The sequence below is a fragment of the Ciconia boyciana genome, chromosome 13 (assembly GCF_034638445.1).
Source record: "Ciconia boyciana chromosome 13, ASM3463844v1, whole genome shotgun sequence".
In the NCBI taxonomy this organism is placed as follows: Eukaryota; Metazoa; Chordata; class Aves; order Ciconiiformes; family Ciconiidae; genus Ciconia; species Ciconia boyciana.
In genome coordinates, this window is record NC_132946.1 from 19,496,304 (window position 1) to 19,514,791 (window position 18,488).

The 18,488-nt window shown below is 43.3% G+C and overlaps 3 protein-coding genes across 8 annotated transcripts in view; 2 read left to right on the forward strand and 1 right to left on the reverse strand.

The window, feature by feature from the left end:
* The window catches only part of TELO2 (telomere maintenance 2), a 28,770-nt gene extending 22,581 nt beyond the window's left edge, over window positions 1-6,189 (forward strand). The window contains exon 21 of the mRNA XM_072877796.1: window positions 5,505-6,189. The gene's annotated coding sequence lies outside the window, so the exon portion shown is untranslated. The remainder of the gene's footprint in view (window positions 1-5,504) is intronic.
* The window catches only part of IFT140 (intraflagellar transport 140), a 91,904-nt gene that overhangs the window by 2,084 nt on the left and 71,332 nt on the right, over window positions 1-18,488 (reverse strand). For all 5 annotated transcript variants that reach the window (XM_072877792.1, XM_072877791.1, XM_072877793.1 and 2 more), the window contains 8 exons: window positions 6,715-6,892; window positions 3,873-4,063; window positions 2,701-2,796; window positions 2,202-2,334; window positions 1,967-2,110; window positions 1,424-1,552; window positions 1,027-1,209; window positions 138-344 (listed from right to left, as the gene is read on the reverse strand). In XM_072877792.1, coding sequence (XP_072733893.1) covers window positions 138-344; window positions 1,027-1,209; window positions 1,424-1,552; window positions 1,967-2,110; window positions 2,202-2,334; window positions 2,701-2,796; window positions 3,873-4,063; window positions 6,715-6,892 — 1,261 coding nt within the window. The remainder of the gene's footprint in view (window positions 1-137; window positions 345-1,026; window positions 1,210-1,423; window positions 1,553-1,966; window positions 2,111-2,201; window positions 2,335-2,700; window positions 2,797-3,872; window positions 4,064-6,714; window positions 6,893-18,488) is intronic.
* The window catches only part of TMEM204 (transmembrane protein 204), a 31,811-nt gene continuing 29,657 nt past the window's right edge, over window positions 16,335-18,488 (forward strand). Inside the window, exon 1 of one of the 2 annotated variants that reach the window (XR_012044886.1) lies at window positions 16,335-17,484. Coding sequence is in view for 1 of the 2 variants with exons in the window: in XM_072877798.1 (XP_072733899.1) it covers window positions 17,205-17,484 (280 nt within the window). In the remaining variant the exon portion in view is untranslated. The remainder of the gene's footprint in view (window positions 17,485-18,488) is intronic. The other variant, XM_072877798.1, reaches the window with a different exon arrangement.

Genomic DNA, 18,488 nt, shown 5'->3' on the forward strand with positions numbered 1-18,488 from the left:
TAGGAAGCCTCATCTGGATAGTCTACTGTATGAAGACTGTTCCAAGATTTACTTCTCAAAACACCCTTGTTTTGAGAAATCTTAGGAAGGTAATAGGCTCAGCCTCTTCAGCTTTTTTTCTACCTATCCAGGCTGACCTTTAACTTGTTTCCTGCTTGTGTGTATTTCTTGGTCGCCATGTGGTAGTTGCCTTGTCTCATGCAGCAATCGGCAATTTGCTCCAACAGCTCTCTCCGGGACTCCTCAGAGAGGTCCTTGGAGTCCTTAGAGACTGTCATCTTCTCAGCCATCTCCTCTGTGATGGTCAGGTTCTGTTTCAGGCAAAGTTGCAGAGCTTCATGGTACTAATGGAAGCGAAAAACCAATGAGATGTTGCAAACCCTATTTGTGGTGTAACCTACAGAAATCAGCTATATGAAGGCACAAATGCTAGCAGCTGTGGACGCTCTATGTAGAACACTGTTGTGTAGTTAAGCATCCTGACATCAACTCTTGTTCAAGTACATGCTGTCTCATTTTCTTCGCTAAGAACACATTTTGTAGGAATAGGAGCTCATTAAAGAGGAGTGGGTATAGGACTGCTTTGGTACCCAGCATTTTGGTAAGGCTGAGTTGCCAGCACAATAATGACGGCAAGGCAGACATATGTAAAAGTTTAGGTGCCAAATGAAGTGCCTTAACTACGTTGGTGGTATGACAAGAGGGACAGCATTGGTTTTTTGACTGATGATGTTGTTATTTCCCTGTCTTCAAATATGTTAGTTTACAGAGTAGGAGTTTTTCTTTTCCCAAGAGTGCAAAATCTGCAGGTTTTAAGCCAGAAATAAGACAAAAAGGAATCCTTTTTTAGAGTTGAGCCAGTGGGCTACCACCCCATGAGTCACTGGCATGAGAGGAAACTTTAAAGCTTACAAATGTCTCCACATATCTGTTTACCAACAAAGATAAATGTATGTGCCTGCATGTACACACCTGTTGTGCTCCTCTTGACCTGTGCATGGAGGGACCAGAGAAGCTGAAGCTTACCTTTTTGGCTGTTAGCAGCAACTCCATTGCCTTCTCATACTGAGCATGTTCAATAAAAAAATCAGAACAGCGGGCTAGCAGAGCTGGGTCTGATTTCTCGTCCAGATCTTCAGCAATTAGCTGTAGGGCCCCAAACTGCTGTGTAGCAAAGGCTAGTTCCAGTGCTTTGGAGAAATGTCCTGCCTGCACAATTAAGAGTGAGTCTTTAAAGACTAGAATAAGCACTGCAGAATCAGTTTACAGGATACCCTAGAGTGGATTAATAAAGCATTACCCACCCTGAAGAAATGACTAATAAACAGTACATACAGCAAAAACTACAGCTGATTTAATGCTCCTCTGCTGTAGGAACCACCTCAGTTTAAAGTTTGTTATTTTTTACTAAAAAGACATTTACCTTGTGGTATAACATGACAGCTCTGTCCATTTGCTCCCCCTTTTCCTCATAATAGCAGGCTGCCTCTATCATGTCTTCTGGAGAGCTCAGAAGAGCCAGGTTCATCAGCTGATCATCTAAATTGTTCTCCTATTCAAAAGCAAAGATTTGGCTCTAGGTATGCAGTAACCAGATTTCATAATTCTGTCTTCTGGCAAGCCTCCGGCTTTATACTGTCACATAGTAGCCCATCAACCCCCTTCTGTGTAAAACCTATACCAACCCAAGTACCTTTGAGCTGCAATGATGATTAATTTGTTTCAGGCAGTTTTCTGTTGAGATATAAAAGAAAATAATGTCCCATACAACCAAGCCTTTATTGATGCATCTTTTGGAGAAGATGCAGGGAGAAACCAGGAGCATCTTCACAGTGGGCTGTATGTGAGCAAGCAGTGTCTCACAAGAGAGAATGGGCACTAACAATGTGTACCGCTTTCATTGTGTATGCTGCCTAAAGATAGAATCCTACTTTGCTTTTGGACAGAAATGTACCTCCACACATACCTTACACAAGCGGATGGCGTTGTTAAATGCCTGGGCCCTGGTGTAGAAATGTACAGCCTGCTTGATTTCATCCTGACTCTCATACTGGCGGGCCAAGTGATATGATGCTGCCCAATTCCCTGTTTCATTTGCTATTTCAGCAGCCTGAAAAGGAAATCATATAGCTTTACTTTGTGCCCATACTCATCCCAGGAATGAGAATTCTCTCAAAGCAGATGGGAGCAGGCTGCCTTACCTTCTGAACATTGCCCTGAAAGCAGTGGACACGGACTAGGGAAAAATAATCCTGAGCCAGTGTGTAGTATTTTAGTGCAGATTCCATATCTGATTGGCTCTCCAGATACTGTGCCCACCATTTCCACAGGCTCCTAGAAAAGCAACAATATTAATTGCAGTAACAAGAATTGCCAGAGACTGCATTTTTTTACTCCGGGAGATCTTGATCTCAAGACTAGATAAATACATTTTTTTAGAATGTAGACAAGGCTTTACCCCAAGTCAAGGGTGACATTCAAAGGTCTGCACTATAAGCGAGTTCAGCCTAGATATCTAATGTGGCAGTTCTTGAGTGAGGTGTAACATAATCCTGAAAAGCTGTAGAGGATCATAATGGATAAGGCAGGGCTTGAACTTGCAACTCAGAGGATTCATACTCCTCCTTCCCTGCTCTCTTCACAAGTTGTGTTTCAGACCTGAAAGTCCCATTTGGGAGAAGGAACAAGCATAGCACTGACTTGTCTTTCATCTTGTTGACGTAGTTCTCCAGGGCTTGTAAGTCTTCAGAGAGCATTCGGGGTACCTCAAACCTATGCGTGTCTGACTTCTCATAGCTGTAGAGAAAAATAACATATTAGATGTGAAATGACTACCTTCTTATTAGCTCACTTCCTGTGTAAAAAATCCATTTAATGTCGTTTGACAGCTATAGAGTGACAGCACCGGTAACACTGCTTCATTTGTATTATGATGTTCACTGTAAGACCAGTTGCAGCCTGCCAGCACCATCAAAAAGAAGAAGTTCAATGGTTCTGCAAGGCACCTGGAATCAGGGAGGCAATGTGATCACAGAACAGTAGATACTTTAGAAGTGCCAGTGATGGCCCAAAGAAATATCCCAGAAAGCTCCCCAAACATTAAGCACATCCCTGTGCAACTGGCTGAAAAGGTTGCAAGAGCCCTGGGCTCCTGATCTTGCCTAGTCCTTCTGCCATCCACTGCAACTTCAGCCTCTTTTCCGCTACCAGGAGAGGACTGCACTTATGCCACCATCCACCGTTAGAGTCTCTCCTCACCTCGCTGCCCACCTTGATCATCTGATCTGTCTGTCTGATCACATCAGAGCTCTACTTTGACTCTGAACAGAAGTGACCTTATAATATTATTATTATTGTTGTTGTTATTATATTGTGAGGCTTCATATGGTAAAACTCATATAAAAACAAGATTTCAAACAACAAATACAATACATTAAAAATCACCTCCCCTAACTTCTCTAGTCACAGGAGAGGACCAGGCACCAGAAGCACTGAAGTCAGACTAAACTCTGCCACAGCAGTTGTGTCTGGGACTCTCAGGAGAAGTAAACAAGTGGTTTGGTCATGGAAAAGGAAGGAAAAGAGGGCAGTGGTCTTCCAGAGACAAGTACAGGATTGGATATTAGGGGGGTTCAACTACTGGCCCCGACAAGACACTTAACCTTTCTGATGCTAAGCTTTATTAGCCTGGGAGGGTGCTGGGAAATTTATTGTAACAATGCTTTCACTCCATGAGATAGAAAGCACCAGAAACGGGAAAAGACTTTAATTAATTATTCGTAGTCACCACCAGACATCCTCCTTAGCCTGCCTCCAGTCTTCACAGGAGAACAAGGCTCCAAATCCCCTGGGTGCCACAGGCTGGTGCTTACTGGGTGAGTGCAAGACTCTGCTCTCCAGTTGCCTCCAGGTGCTTAGCATAGTTGTAGTACGTGGTGCGTAGGTGAACCCGATCGTGAGCTTCTGCTGTTTCAATGGCTTTCTGCCACTGGTTTGAGGCTTGATAGAACTTGTTCAGGAGGTCGTAGCGTTTGCAAGCCTTGTACAGTCGCTCCGCATCCTCCTGGAAGGAGAGCATACAGTTACCTCGTTAGCTCTGCCCCGTGTTTCATAGGTGTCCTTCACAACAGACACTGCACTTCTGAGTAGTTTATTAGTGCAAGTCATTTTAATGCAATTAAAGTAATAATAATTCAGGCAGGGGGTTTAACCAACTAAATATACATAGCCTGGAATAGCACATTACTGGGAAACAGGATGTTTATGTGAAAATAAGGAAAGCACTCAGATCCTGGCATTTACTGTACAGTATCAACTGGGGGTGACATGAGCAAGCCATCGACAATGAAACGCTGTCATCAAGAGCATAAACCATTTCAGAAAGGGGAGATATGCTCATGTGGGGCTACAGTTAACAGCCATGCTGCCTACCCAGAGGTGAGGTCCAGGAGAAAGTCCTAGGTGCGAGGGGTTTTGGCAAGAAGGCATTACATGCCAGGAGACCCTCTGTGACCTCTGAGCAGGTCTCAGAGGTAGCAACAGTGTTCGTGGATAACTGAGATCCATTCCTGGGAATAAATGCTATCAATTTAAGACAGAATTAGAACAGGAGGATTTTGCCGATGCTGACGCAAGGGAGAGCAAATTTGGAACTATTATTTTTACACTTTGAGAGGTACTCCTGTGGAAGGAGCATTTTCCTGCTCCACCCGACTGCTGTCCAGCTGAACACTATATTTAGTAAATTGAGATTATCTGTCCAAGACAGAAAAATAGTTTCTGTCTCTTATTGTTTCAAATTCAAAAAAGCATAGAAAGTAGAGATGGAAGATGCCGGCACTATGATTCTGTATGAGATGAAAAAAGCAACAGAATTGCATTTGTTTTGCTACAGTTCCCCTCTGCCTCTCCAAATAGATCTAAATATCCAAAAGAAGAAGTATTGACACTTTTTGGTCTCACAGATTTCTCTGCCAGGAAGCTTTTCTAAACATTTAGTTTGAATTTTCCTCTTCTTCTTCACTTTAACTCAGAATAGTTACTCTATCTCTCTAGCATTTATACTCTTAAAATGGTTGTAGATTGCTAAACACCTTTTTAAGCCGAATTCGAATTATTTGGCTATCTTAAAGATTTCCTTGTCTGTCAAACCTTTCCAAGAGCTTAACAATTTGCACTGATTTTCTCTGAACTTCTTCCAGTTCATCAATGTTTTTTTCTGGTAATGAGATACTTAAGGGTTGAAGTCAATGTTCCAGCTGTAGCTGCAACAAACACATCGACGGAAGTTACCAAATCAAAGCCCCAGGATGTGATGTCTCCTCAAGCGCAGCCCCAAACAGATTTTTGCTGTCATAGCACCTTGCCATTTTTTATCTAATTTGTGATTTCCTATGAACTGTGGGGTATTTCATCAATTTTTCTTCCCCAGTTTTTCCCTCTTACAGATCATATGCCTGGATCTTTTATGGTTCCCAAACTAAAAATCTCTGCTTTTCTTACAGATCATTGATGAAGACATTAAATAAAGGCGAACCGAGTGGAATACATGCTCTTGTCATCCACCTAATTCAACAGTGCTCCTGTCAGTTTTCAATCCACATGATGATGCTGGTCTCAAACCCATTTTAGATCTCAGTTCTACTGGTAATCAAGGGAAGTGGGTTCAGACTACAATAAAGACACATGGGAAAGACAAGGTCCATTTTGGTATGTATTTGCTGCCAGGTTGGGCTCCAGATACAGGTACAAGGGACAGTCGCCCCGTGCACCAGACTACGGGGAGAACAGCCTGACCATGTCCTCTGGCTGTGCTGGATCCAGGCAACTTACTGCTCCCATGACAGGAGAAGCCAGGATGGAAATCTGGGCAACTGTAGTAGAGCAGGCATCCCTGGGACAGCGTAAGCAGCAAATGTGACTCACCAGAGCTCTCCAACCCGGCAGGAAACATCAATTTTGCCTGAACTGCTTAAACGCCTTAAAGCCAGCCCTCGCTCTCTGGCAGAACACAGCTTTAGCCTTTCAAACAAATATGTCAAAATGGAACTTGCATTTCCCATACTGGACCTTAAAATATGTTTGTTGTAACATTTTAGCTACAATACTTTAAAGTACATCCTTTTTTTAACCTACTCAAACCTAGAACAATTAAGCTTGGAAGAATTTTGGCCCAAGAAAACAGTTTTTCTGTTTAATGTTTCACACATAAACCATCCTTAAAAGATGTTTCCTTCATTCAGCAATTTTTCATATGGGAGTAAAACTCCTGTATAAATTCTGTACAGCAGTTAAGAAAACCAATTAATTTGCTATACCCTTAGGCGGCTATGGCTCCTGGTACTCTTATTTCCAGGCATCAGATTCTGCCATGCTCATTCTCATCTACTCTTTGAGGAACACGAAAAGGGCTCAGCGGGCTGCTGAGCCTCTGGAGTTCAGGGAAAGCCCCTGATCAGTGTCACACAGGAATCGTGCAGCACGGGGTTGTGCGATGCTGAAGGAGATGCCCATTTCCCTAGGATAAAAACTCGTGTTCTGGAAAATAATTGTCAGAACTATTCTTCATCACTCCTTGGAAACCTGGCAATAGGTTTTACTCCCTACCAAGGTTTTTGCATTTCAGAATTAAAAAAAAACCCGATCAGTTTCTCATTTTTGTCCCTAGTTAAGCGGGGTGGATATTCCTGGATGCATATGGTCGGCGGGGTTTACCAGCATGCCCAGCTGAATGGCCAGCACAGCCACTCTGGCCTCCTGCTCTGGTTCTTGTTCAGCCTCCCTCAACGCCTTGGCTCCTCTTGCGTGACCCATGTTTCCAAGGCAAATTTTGGCAACATCAAGCCTCTGAGTCTTCACACACATGCGAGCCATGTTCTCCCAGACAGCCTCACTGTGAGAAATGGGAAAGAAAAGGAGAGCTGTTATGGTGTCACCTTTAAGGCTTGGGTACTAAGCAGGTAAGATGCAAGGAAAGAGCAGAGCGTGAAAGGGAAAACCATTAGTACATTGGACACTTGCTGGATGTAACAGACTCCAGTTGCTGTGTGAAGATTGAAGAGGAACAAAAATAGGCCTCGGACATGAAGGTTAGTTCTGGAGCTGAATGCCCACAGCCTTAAGGAAATATTGCAGGTTTTGTTTTACACCAATGCCTAAACAAAAGCAGTTATGTTTGCACATATATAAACATTTATCATGCACCCATCACTGTGGTTCTTGCTGTAGCTGCAACATACAGACATTCACAACACCCCCATGTTGATGTTCAGAATTCAAAAGAAAAACTGAGAAAAGTCTTATACACATAAACCTTACCCTGGAAACGTCCTGCTACTCTCCTGTATAGCTCAAATATGGAACAGCTATTAGGAGCTTAATAGTTGCACTCAACAACAGGGAATGATGTGTAGGAAACAACTGACCAAACTATCGTGTTCTAATTTAAAACTTGCATAAAAAGTGGCACAAAGAAAAGCTGTGCAATGCTCAGAATGAGAACTCCTCAGGGCTAAGAGCTTACACTTAACATTGCAAAATCCTCTGCCAAGACAGAGGCAGGGACTGGCTGAGCACCGCGCTCCCATGCAGGAACATGAGGTCTCAGCAGGCAGCATTGCTCAACAGAAGGACCATGACACAGTTCACCATTACAAGGGGTGACAAGCAAAGATTTTTGGAGATTCTATTTATGTTTGAGGCTCTTCAGAATAAAATGTAATATGTTTGACTAATAGAAACCATAAGCATTCAAAATACAGGTTTTTTCAGTGTGTGAACCTCAGCGGAGGTATGGTTCATACAGTTGTCAGACACCACCACAGCACAAAATAAATATCTAAATGATAAAAGCAAGGAGGGAAAAAAAAAAAAGAGTTGAATGACACTTCAGGTCCTGCATCTGCAAGCAGATCTCCTTCCAGTTTTCCTCCGATTAAAATGTTTTTCTCTTCCCAGTTGCTGTGGGAAAGCCCTGCACAAACAGGGGAAAGTGAGTAACCAGGAAGCAGCGAAGCAGATGAGACACGATGTGCTGTCAAACACATACAATAAAGAAAGGCAGAGAAAAAATGCTTTTCCTAATTTATTTTACAATTAGATCATATTTTATTTGCAACTACAACTGGTATAAAGCTTTCAGGTAGTAATTAACATAAATATGTGACATAAACTTCATTAAGGCCAAATAGTATAGAGAAAATAAAATAGGATCAGAAGTGATAAATCAGGGGCAAATTTCAGATAGTTCAGCAGGTTTGCTTGTTTAGAAAAGCAAAAATGCATGTCTGAATATTCTACTGAATTTCTTACATCTGCATGTCCATGCTGAATGTGATTCAAACGCAGCCTCCTCTCATGCTCTGCTCCGGAACATCCAAGTCCCCCAGACTGGGGGGCCAAAAGGAACATTGAAACAGAGCACAGTAATTTCTGAACTGGAAAGGCCTTACAAAAACTTCAGTGCTAGATCCTTCTGCGTGTAAGTCTATGCATTGCCACTCAATACAGAACAGCAGAAGATGTGACCATCCTAATTTTTGAAAAGTTGGAACTGGTTTCTCTTTTATTCCAGCCACTGCCTGTACCTGGAACTCGAAAAAGCAGGCAAAACACCTTTAAAGAACATTTAGGTCTTGGTAGATATTGTCACCTGGCTTTGATCAACAAGGACAGCGAGTTCTGTCATTAGTAAAAGACGTCAAATCTTGTGCGCGTGGGCATGGCTGTGCTTCACTATGCACAAGGAAAAGAAATATATTTTCCCAAATCTGTAGCACACCAGAAGTTGCCAATAGCCATTTCACCGTTGGGTGAAGGAACGCACACCTGTGCTGTGCTTTGTCAAACTAACTAACAGCAACTAACTTCCTTTCAGAAAGAAAGGAAATCAAAATCTTCATTTTTCAGAGCCTTGACAGCTCGCAATTCCCTCAATGCAAGAAGATGAGAGTTCATGGGCTTGAACAGAGATGAGCGGATGAGAAATCTTATTTAAACTACAGGGAACGGAAACTTTTGAAAGGAAATAGGCCAAATACTGTATTTTAAAGTACAAAGTTAAAAGGTAACAGTGTGCAGACACACACAGCAGGACTTAGAAGATGCTACTCATCATCTATTGGCTGCATTATGCTTTCCTGAACGGCAAAGGCTCTTGCCAACTTCAAAACTCGGTGGGAGCTGCTGCCCCAGGGATTCCTCTCTGCGAGCTCTTGCCCCAGGCACAACCTGCCCGTGGGCCACCTCAGCACCCGCGCCAGCTGTACGCAGTGGACCACCCTGATGCACCTCTGCCCTGAGGAGCTGGAGCTCTACCATCCCGCCTCTTCCTCCTCCACTCCAAACCATTTGCAAAACTAACCTGAGAGGCTCCAGCAGCAGGGTACCGCTTGGGTACAACAAATACAGAGGAAGAAACATGTCCAGTTGATGTGCTCTGCATTTAGTTTTATTTTGGCAAGCACTGCCCTCCCAACAGCCCTAGCTGGGAAAATGGTGAGCACAAACCAGAAATTCAGCACTGTGGTCAAAACGGACTAAAGATACTGAATTTGGAAGCGTTCATGGCAGAGCAGTGCTTGCACCGACTTATCCAGTGCAGAGACCAAAGCAACAGACAGGCTAAGAGCAGCTCACCAGCACACGTACCTATGAAATGTGAAAACATTGCCTCCCCCTGGACCATCCCTTCTCCTGCCTCTGCCCTCCAGAACGAATCTTTAATCTAATGAACCTGGCCCTGCTCTGCACAGAGGAGTTCCCATGCTCCCACTGGAGCAGCTGCATGGGGGAGAACCCACAGCCAAACCTTCTCCCCTGGTCTATGTGGAGCTGCAGCACAGGCAGGTTCTTTCCAGTAGACATGTTCCTCACAAGAAGGACACTGCTCTGATAAGGTACATACATGTACTATTTCAATTTTCTTCCTGCAGGAAAATATTAGAAAACTGTTTCTGCTTTGAGTGACCGTTCATTTTAGCACCACACTCCATATACTGCTGTTGAAGTACGCCAGTATTTGACACAGCAACGTACTATTTGCTTGAAGATGCATATGAAGATGCAAAGACCATCTTCATATGCATATATTATACACTTATTAATATATTTGTTTGTATTTATTATTTTAATATATTGTTTATTATATCTTATTTAAAAACTATAAAGGTACCAGAGTAACACCACCCTGTGAAATGCAGAAGACCTGAAGTACTTTACAAAAATAAACTACCCCACAACACACAGAAGGTCTCACTGCCTAACAGAGGCACAAACGGCAGAGCTGTTGACCACCACAGAGCACCGCGACCAAGCCTCATGGCTGGGCAATGGCATGGATCATATCTCGCCGAAACCACGGGGGGATAATGCAGCAGATCCACGCTCCCAAACCTGGGCTAGGGCCAGGACACTGGGACTGATCTACCCACAGCTCCTGCAGAAAGATCAGGGGACCTTTAGCCAGAACTTCATTTTTACCTTCACCCTGAAAAGACACCTCCAGCCTCTCCACACCACAGCTGATCAGAGAGAACAGATACTTTTTATAATGCCAAATTGGTTTTTAGACATTTCCCTTGCAAAGTATTCAGCTTGAGGCACCCGGCAGGCTTGCTGGCAGGAGCAGGCAGGCCTGCAAGCAAGGGATGGGTTTAGAGAAGAGAACAATCTGCGAAGCATCAGCAACATGCTTCCATGTTTCTCCGTGTCTCAAGAAGACCAGTCTCAGCCTTGGGATGGCACAACCTCCCTAGCAGGCAGACACCTCCAGCACCAGAGCAAGAGTTCTGCCCATCAGTTTTGCTGCCCCTCGGGAATGTGGGCAAATTAATGCAGGTCTGGTTAAGGAACAAGAAACAGGAGGTGCAGAACAGGCTCACTTTAATCCCAGGCAAAACCATGGTTTATCTCTCAACAGTTGTTAGTGTAGCGAGAAAGATGAATCTGTCCTTGCATCCCTAAAAAGTAGCAACTCTTCTTTCCAGGCCTGGCCCCACCATCGCATATAAAATGCCAAGTAATGATTTACCCTGTCCCTAGCTCATGCTCTGGGAATTTCCTGTTCTTCCCCTCCTCCTCCTCCTCTTCTCCCCCCTGGAAAGCCACTCGCATCTGTACTTCATCAGCCGAAGCTGGAAACTTAATGAAGACCAGACGCAACAACAGCATGAGCAGAGCCATGGGAATGCGCTCCCCAAGCATCCCAGGGGAGCAACACCTCCCCATGAAGCACATGAATAAATGATCTGCTGCTGCACCCCAGACTCCCAGGCTTCAGGCCACATCAATAGCGCTATGGATTTGGGAAGCAAACTTTGATGCCTCTTAAGATTGGACACAAGTTTTACCATGTATTTGATGAAAAAGTTTTTCTTCCTTTATAGCTGATCTTTTGCATATGTTTTTCTATGAAACTATGTTTATAGCATCTAACAGTCTGATTTTACAAACCCTTCTGTTCCTGTATATTTTTCATTGCCCATTTTACATGAAAGTTTAAAGAAAAAATCCAGTAAATAGGGTATTATTTCGAAGTGCTAGAGATTTGTATGTCTGAAGCACCTCACTACAAAATCTCTCTCTCTCTATTTAATGGGGTATATTTGGAAAATGAACATATGTTCCATCTCTTGCCTCGAAATATCTTGATCAGGAGGAAAAAATAATCTCTCTTTCCAATTTGGGCCCCACTTCATTGAACAGGACCCTAAGCATTCTCCTTTAAAAGACTACTGTATAACACAAAGGGAAATACTAAAATAAGCTGTAATACCTATAATACTAGTATCAGACATAATATCTATAACACTCTTCTATATAATATATGATAACTATATAATATATAATAATACATTATTACATCCCTATTACACTGTATTATATATAATATATTATTACGTCCCTAATGCATACATCTACCTGGAGCGGGTGGGTGTCCCCTTGTGCGTCAGGCACAGCCTGGGCTGTCAAAAATGGAAATAAATCCAGCAAGTGGGAGAGCTTTTGCTGACCCAACGGTGGGGACAAAGCAGCTTCACGTCCCCATCACAAAATAAACTGTACAAGAAATTCGAAGCAGATTCTCAGCAGCTCAGCCAACTGGGACTGCAGTGGATGTACCGTTCTGGTGCCAAGTGTTTACTACGCGACTTACCCTAACGTGAACGGTGTCCGGGCTGGCCTGGGCACCACCCTGCCCCAGCCTCCACCCGCTGCCTACGTGCTGCTCAGGAGTGTTTTCTATGCAAAGGAAAAGGATGGGACAAAGCAGGTGCTGCTTCCTAAGGAAAATTAACAACATCTATTACTATTTTTCAAATGTTAATCCTTTGCCTGGATTTCAGTAACTTAAAGTTGCACCTTCCAACCCCTGAAAAAAACATTTTTAGAATAATGTTATCTGGCTGAAATGCATGACAGTGGGTGATTCTGACCAGATAATTCATTTATGATCAACTTTACATACGTGTGATTTGATAGACCGGCCATACGATAAAAGCACCATGCTGTGGACCATAACAGCTACAGAGGGCTTGGACATTGTCAAATGAGACAAACCTAATGACACCCAAGGTTACAGGCATGAAAAGCAGATCATTTAGAAGTACTATGTAAAATTTTAAACACATCTATAAAAATGGACACTGATCTTATCTTCAAACCACTGCAAAATAAGTAGAGAGTTAAAATGTCAAAATTGCTGGCTTCCTGTCTGTTCTCTTGTAACCCAGAAAAAACTCAGGACTTAAAAAAATGAAGTTTTATCTGATGTAGCTATGGAAAGTTGCAACAATTCAATGAGAGTCTTGACAGCGTTAATTATATTGAATGAATGCTTCTCTGAGAAACACATCAGGCATTTTTCACAAAACATTGAAAGCTGCCTAGATTATTCCTAAAAACTCTTCACTGGCAGAAACACAGTATTTGATAAATCAACAAAAGCTTTACAGAATACAATCTATAATATCATATTAAATACATAGCTTTGTCTGTTCCAAACTTATCCTGACAAAATCAACACCAAGCTATTTTTCAGCGTGAACTGTAATCAGACAAAACTCTTGTGTCCTAAGGAATGCAGTAAGTACTGCAATTGAATATACTTCTGCACATTTATCAGTAGAGAAGTGTTCATTAAGGTAAATTTTTTTTTTAAAGGATCAGAAGGATTCTGGGACTGTTTTGTACTGGAAACACAAGATCTCTAAGTGAAGATGGAGAGCGTCACTGACTGTGAAAGTGCCAAGAAGAATCTTTTGATTACAACTGTAACAAAAAATAAGTAACTGAGCCATTTTGCTATGAGCAGGCTAGGAAAATTTACCGGACCTTTGCAAAACTCATTTAATTCTGACTTGGTGCAATCCACTTAGTTGGGGAATTCCCCAATTTACATCTTTAGATATTGTTATTAGTTGAATAGCATGATAAAAAGCAATTTGCCTATTAAAAAATAATAGAAAAAAGACTGTGCCCTGCATAAACAACTGCAAACAGAATTTATTCGGTAGCAAATGGATAAATTCGGTATGGAAGCAACTAGTTAGCTGATATAATCTAAATTATTGAGATTCTGAAAGTAAAATTACATTTGCATAACCGATTTCTCACCCAGAAAGACCCAAAATGCTTTATAAGCTGCTATGCAAATTGTATGGAGTAATTTAACCTACCACTGAGCAGAACCACTCTCTAGCATGGAACAATCAATTAGCAAACAGCTACTTTCAGACAAGAACATCTATCAGAAATTTTGCCATGGGCAAAATTTACATACACGTGATTTGATAGACCGGTCGTGTGCTTGCTGAATTACTGCAGCCAACAGCAGTTACTGTCGCCTTGCATTGCCCCTCAGATACTCCCCATACTGGTGTATGATCTGAGCGGGCTGCAGACTGCAGTGCTGCTGTCCCTTCTGCTCTGGAAGTCATGATCAGGGTTGCCAGAAAAATTTCCATCATCACAAAAACTGTAAGTCCCAAATCATTTTTGGTGTGGCAGTCCCCACCAACAGAGAGACACAGTATAGACTTAAAATTATGCAGCCTTTTCGGAGATGACCACCTCACCATAGCTGGAGGGATGAAGCATCTGATCTAAGGCCAGCTTTGTCACCAGTCCCAGTGCCACCTCCTGTGTTTTACGTGGCAGTGAACTGGTCCACTTGACTCACCCGCATCCGTTCCCAGCTGCAACTTACTACGTAGCCACCCACCCATCTGCGGCCACAACAAGAGGCAATCTGGGAGAGGGAAAGAGATTTATTTTTTTCCTCTGGAAAAGCTGCTTTAAATGTAAACTCATTGACTTGCATGGATTTGCATATGTAACATGAAGAATTTCTCAAGTATCATATATCCCAAAGCACAAACTAATGCCATGATGTTTAGATCACCTGATCCATTTCACGCTCAAAGACAAGTATGACGTAGGAAGAATATGATTTATTTTTAATGTTAATGGAATTCAAAAAAGGTTGAATATTCTCACACCAAATAATTGGTGTGGAAAGAGGAAGAGATGTGACTAAGTTTTAATGATTAGACTGATTTGTTCAGCCTTTGTAAATTACAATTGCTATATTTTTTTTACATGTAACATGCAAACAAAGTTTGTGCCCTTCTGAAAATACATACTCAGACTTTGACAAATCACAAAAATCGAAGACAGGAGGAGGCAGAAGCAGGTGCGTGATTGGGTAGAAGAGATTTTCCCTAAAGGTAAATCTCTCCTGGCATTATCTGTATATGAACATCATCTGCCTTGCTGCTGAATCACAGGCTTAAAATAATAACAAATAATCCATGGGTTATAAAATATGAAAATATAGTCACTGTTGTTAGGAAATTTCTTTGAAGAATGGCAGGCACCGGTGTGCTATTTATATTGAAACTTCTAAAACCAGAGATGTATGGAAACCCGACCAACCACAGGAAAAAAGAAACCAAAGATGCTGTACTGCTGTCAGAGCATGAAGATACTCAAAGTACCTAAAGCTTAATCCATTTAAGGATTAAAAATGAACCAAGTGCACAGAGAAGGGGTGAATTCATAGCCAGATTTGTACATTCAATTCCAATAGCTGAAACCTAATTATAGGGGCATATGAACTTCATTGAAATATTTTCCACTCCTCTCAGCAACAAGTCTTAGAAAATAAAACGCTGACTTTCAAAAAATTTCCAACCAGTTTGTCTACACATATTGGGTCAGCACGGATTTGTTGCCTAAGGGCAAAGTAACATAGCTGGTAAGGCAGAACTGCTATAAAAGTAAAGGTCGGTGCAGTGCAGGTGATGAAGGTACTCTGCCATGACTTCTCACTACTCCCTCTCCAGGCTGTTGACAAGAACGTCACACCTTCATTTCACAATATACCGTTCAATGCTACACCTTGTACAGTATTTTTTCAGCCTAAAGAATTTTGACAGACTCAGATCAAGGAAGGGCATAACCACAGGCAGTAAGGCCCAGAGGGGCAGGAGAAGCCAGCAGCCGCAGCAGAGCAACGCCTGCCAGGGATCGCTGCCCTCATCCCCGGCCCCGCGGCAGGTCCTGCCGTGGCAGCTGATGGAAACATGAAACAGCGAACAGCCATTTGGAGAGCTGGTCTTTGCAAGATCTGTCTGGAAACATCCATGTTCAGGGACAGTATGAAATGTCCTCAACAACTCTTTTTTAATGTTAATCTAATGTTTAATAGAGCTGATTTCCTTGCAGCTTGTGCAGCACCAGTGCCGTGGTCCTGGCTTGCTGTATGGCAGTTGAACTCTGTACTGGATTGTGAACAGAGGCATTCTATTAAGCAACTTGCAGAAGCTTTTCCATCCTCTGAGCACTGCAGGGAGGTGGCCCGCCTTCTCAGAGGCACTGCAGAGCCACCAGCATTCACGGCAAACTGGGACGTGGGGCGCAGGGCTGTGCCAGTCACAATGCAGCGATTTTCAACTCTGCTCACATTGTAACACTTGCAACTGCCTTTTCAGACACCCCCAGATTCGTTTGTTTATCAGGCTGAGAACCTCGAGATTTTATATTTTCTATCTATCTGCCATGCTCCCTTCTAGGGCTGCAGAAAGGAAGGGGGACATCAGTGGACCGCCCCCCCTCCCATCATGCTGTTCAACAGCTAACCCCAATATTGCTTTGCTTTCAGTAAAAAGCATTTCAAAATCCCTCTCCTAAATCCGTGTCTGCAGACCTCACGCTCCGAGGGCTGAGGCTGGGGCTCTCCTTTTAAAGAGGACCTCTGCTTTGCTCCCCGCGCTGTACAGCCCAGTCCCCACAGCCCTGCTTTGTGCTGCTGGGAGGGGAGGAGGAGTGAGACGAGGAGGGGGGCTCTCCGAGGGGAGGAGGTACAACTTTAGAAGTCTCCATAGCCTTTTCCTTTCAGGAAATACATCCTGTTAATGTTTGACTGCTGTGGCAGTGGCTCTGTTTGTTGCAGTCGGCTACGCCCTGAGGCTCACCAAAAACAGCCACAAAAACAGCCATTTCCTCTTCGTGGAGAGGTGGGGGGGCCTTTTCCTCGCAGCAGTGGCCGTTCGCCGGTCCCTGCACTCGCAGCTCGGATCTTCAGAGAGGGACACAGCAGAGCAAACACCTCGAGATACTCCAAACTTGCAGAGCTCCTTTGGGATGACAGCGTTCACCTCCAGTTTGGCTTGGCTTTGAGAATGACATTTGTCACAGTTTGCAGGATATTCTGAAGTCTGCACCTGAAAAAAAGGCTTTTGGAGCAGCACTGGTTGACTCAGAGGACCCAGCGCGCTTGGCACACTGCTGGCGAGCATCCCCACCTCTGCCCCGGCAGCAGCTCAGGCTCTCCTGCCTGAGACTGGATTCTTTCTGGATTTGCCTCGTCTCACAAGGAATGGACCTCCCTATCGTTCAGTTCATCGCAGGACTGGCATTACTTATCAAAGTGCAAGAAGGTGGATAAGCCACAGCTGGGAAGGACCTAAAAAAGCTTTGTGTTCTTATTTTATGGAATTCTCCTATCTACCTCACAAAATTCTCATTTCCTTGATCAGAAACGCCTCTGGAGTTGACTTTGAGAATGAACGGTGATGTCCTCTAGCCATTTGTAACATCCTAGCAAAGCTGCCTCTGTTTCAAGTCCAATTTCAATGTGCTGCAGCTGATTGAGACCTCCTGTCTTCTGCAAATAGAGACTGGCAGCAAGCTGACAGTCAGATATGACTGTCCAGAAACTGGTAGCCACAGCTGTGTTGGTAGCCCTGGTCTCACTTATTCTTAACAACGCAGCTGCCTTTACTCCTAACTGGGTATACCAGACCCTGGAGGATGGGCGTAAGCGCAGCGTGGGGCTCTGGAAGATGTGCTGGCTGGCAGAAAAGAACAGAGGAGGTGCAAGCACGAGTGCCAGGCATGGGCAAGGGGAGGAGCGCGAGTGTGAAGCCCTGGGCTGGGGTTCAGAGTCAGCTGGGTTCCAGGAGTCGCGCAGTACTGTCAAACGTAAGTTCAATCTCTTTTCTCTGCTTACACTAGATAGCGATTGATACGGCGTACCTGGTCCCCAGGAGATTTATAGCCTAGACTTCCAAGCATCCTGAAGTCATTGTTAACCATCTGATTTCTAAACATCTCTTAACATTCATCCCCAAATAAATTAATTTGGGAAAATAAGAATAATTATGTCCACCAGTGATGAATTAAACTCCTCCTCCTCCTCCGTCCCCAAAAGCAGTAAATCTACATTGCGCTGTCTGGTTTACACAGCATATGGAACGATGTACTTTGAAAAAATAATCTGTGAAGTGTAAGTCTAAAGCTTTGAGACATCTGCTGCTCACTTTTCCCTCTTGGGTTCCTGCTATAAGCATATGCCTTCCTGCTGAGTACATTAAACTCCAACCACAGTTGCTCTGAATACCATAAAATAAAAAAAAAAACAACCCCCAAATAAAGTATTCAGATGCCATGCTAAGTTTTCTCCCTTCTGTTTACTTTTGTTGGAAGTGCCAGGAGCGGAAAAGACAGAAATAGTTTTAGTAAAAACCATGTAAAATTGAGATAGGCCTTGATGTATGCAACTGTTGTTCTTGGTGAAAAAACACAATGAGTATACTTCTGGGGGAACGTGAAAATCATTAAGCATGGTGTATTTCGCATTTTGCAAATTCACGCATTCATGGGATCTGAAGAATGCATATAGCTTAAACTGCGCTAGTTACAATTTTTTGATAAGATGAAACCTGTAAGCTCATGTTGAGAATTATAAAGCTGAATAATAAAAAAGCACATCTTACTTATCACATTCGTAATGTTAATGGTGCGACCCTCCTCTTATTAAGAAACTAAGGCAGAACTGTTCTTAGAATACCCGTGGTCATCTCGGACACCGTGGCTGTGACCACAACTAACCATGGTGCCAAGAGGTTTGCCCCACTGAAAGCCTCTGCTGCCAGCAGCTGGCTTCTAGGCAGGCATCTGAGCAGGCTGGTAACAGGCGAGGGCTG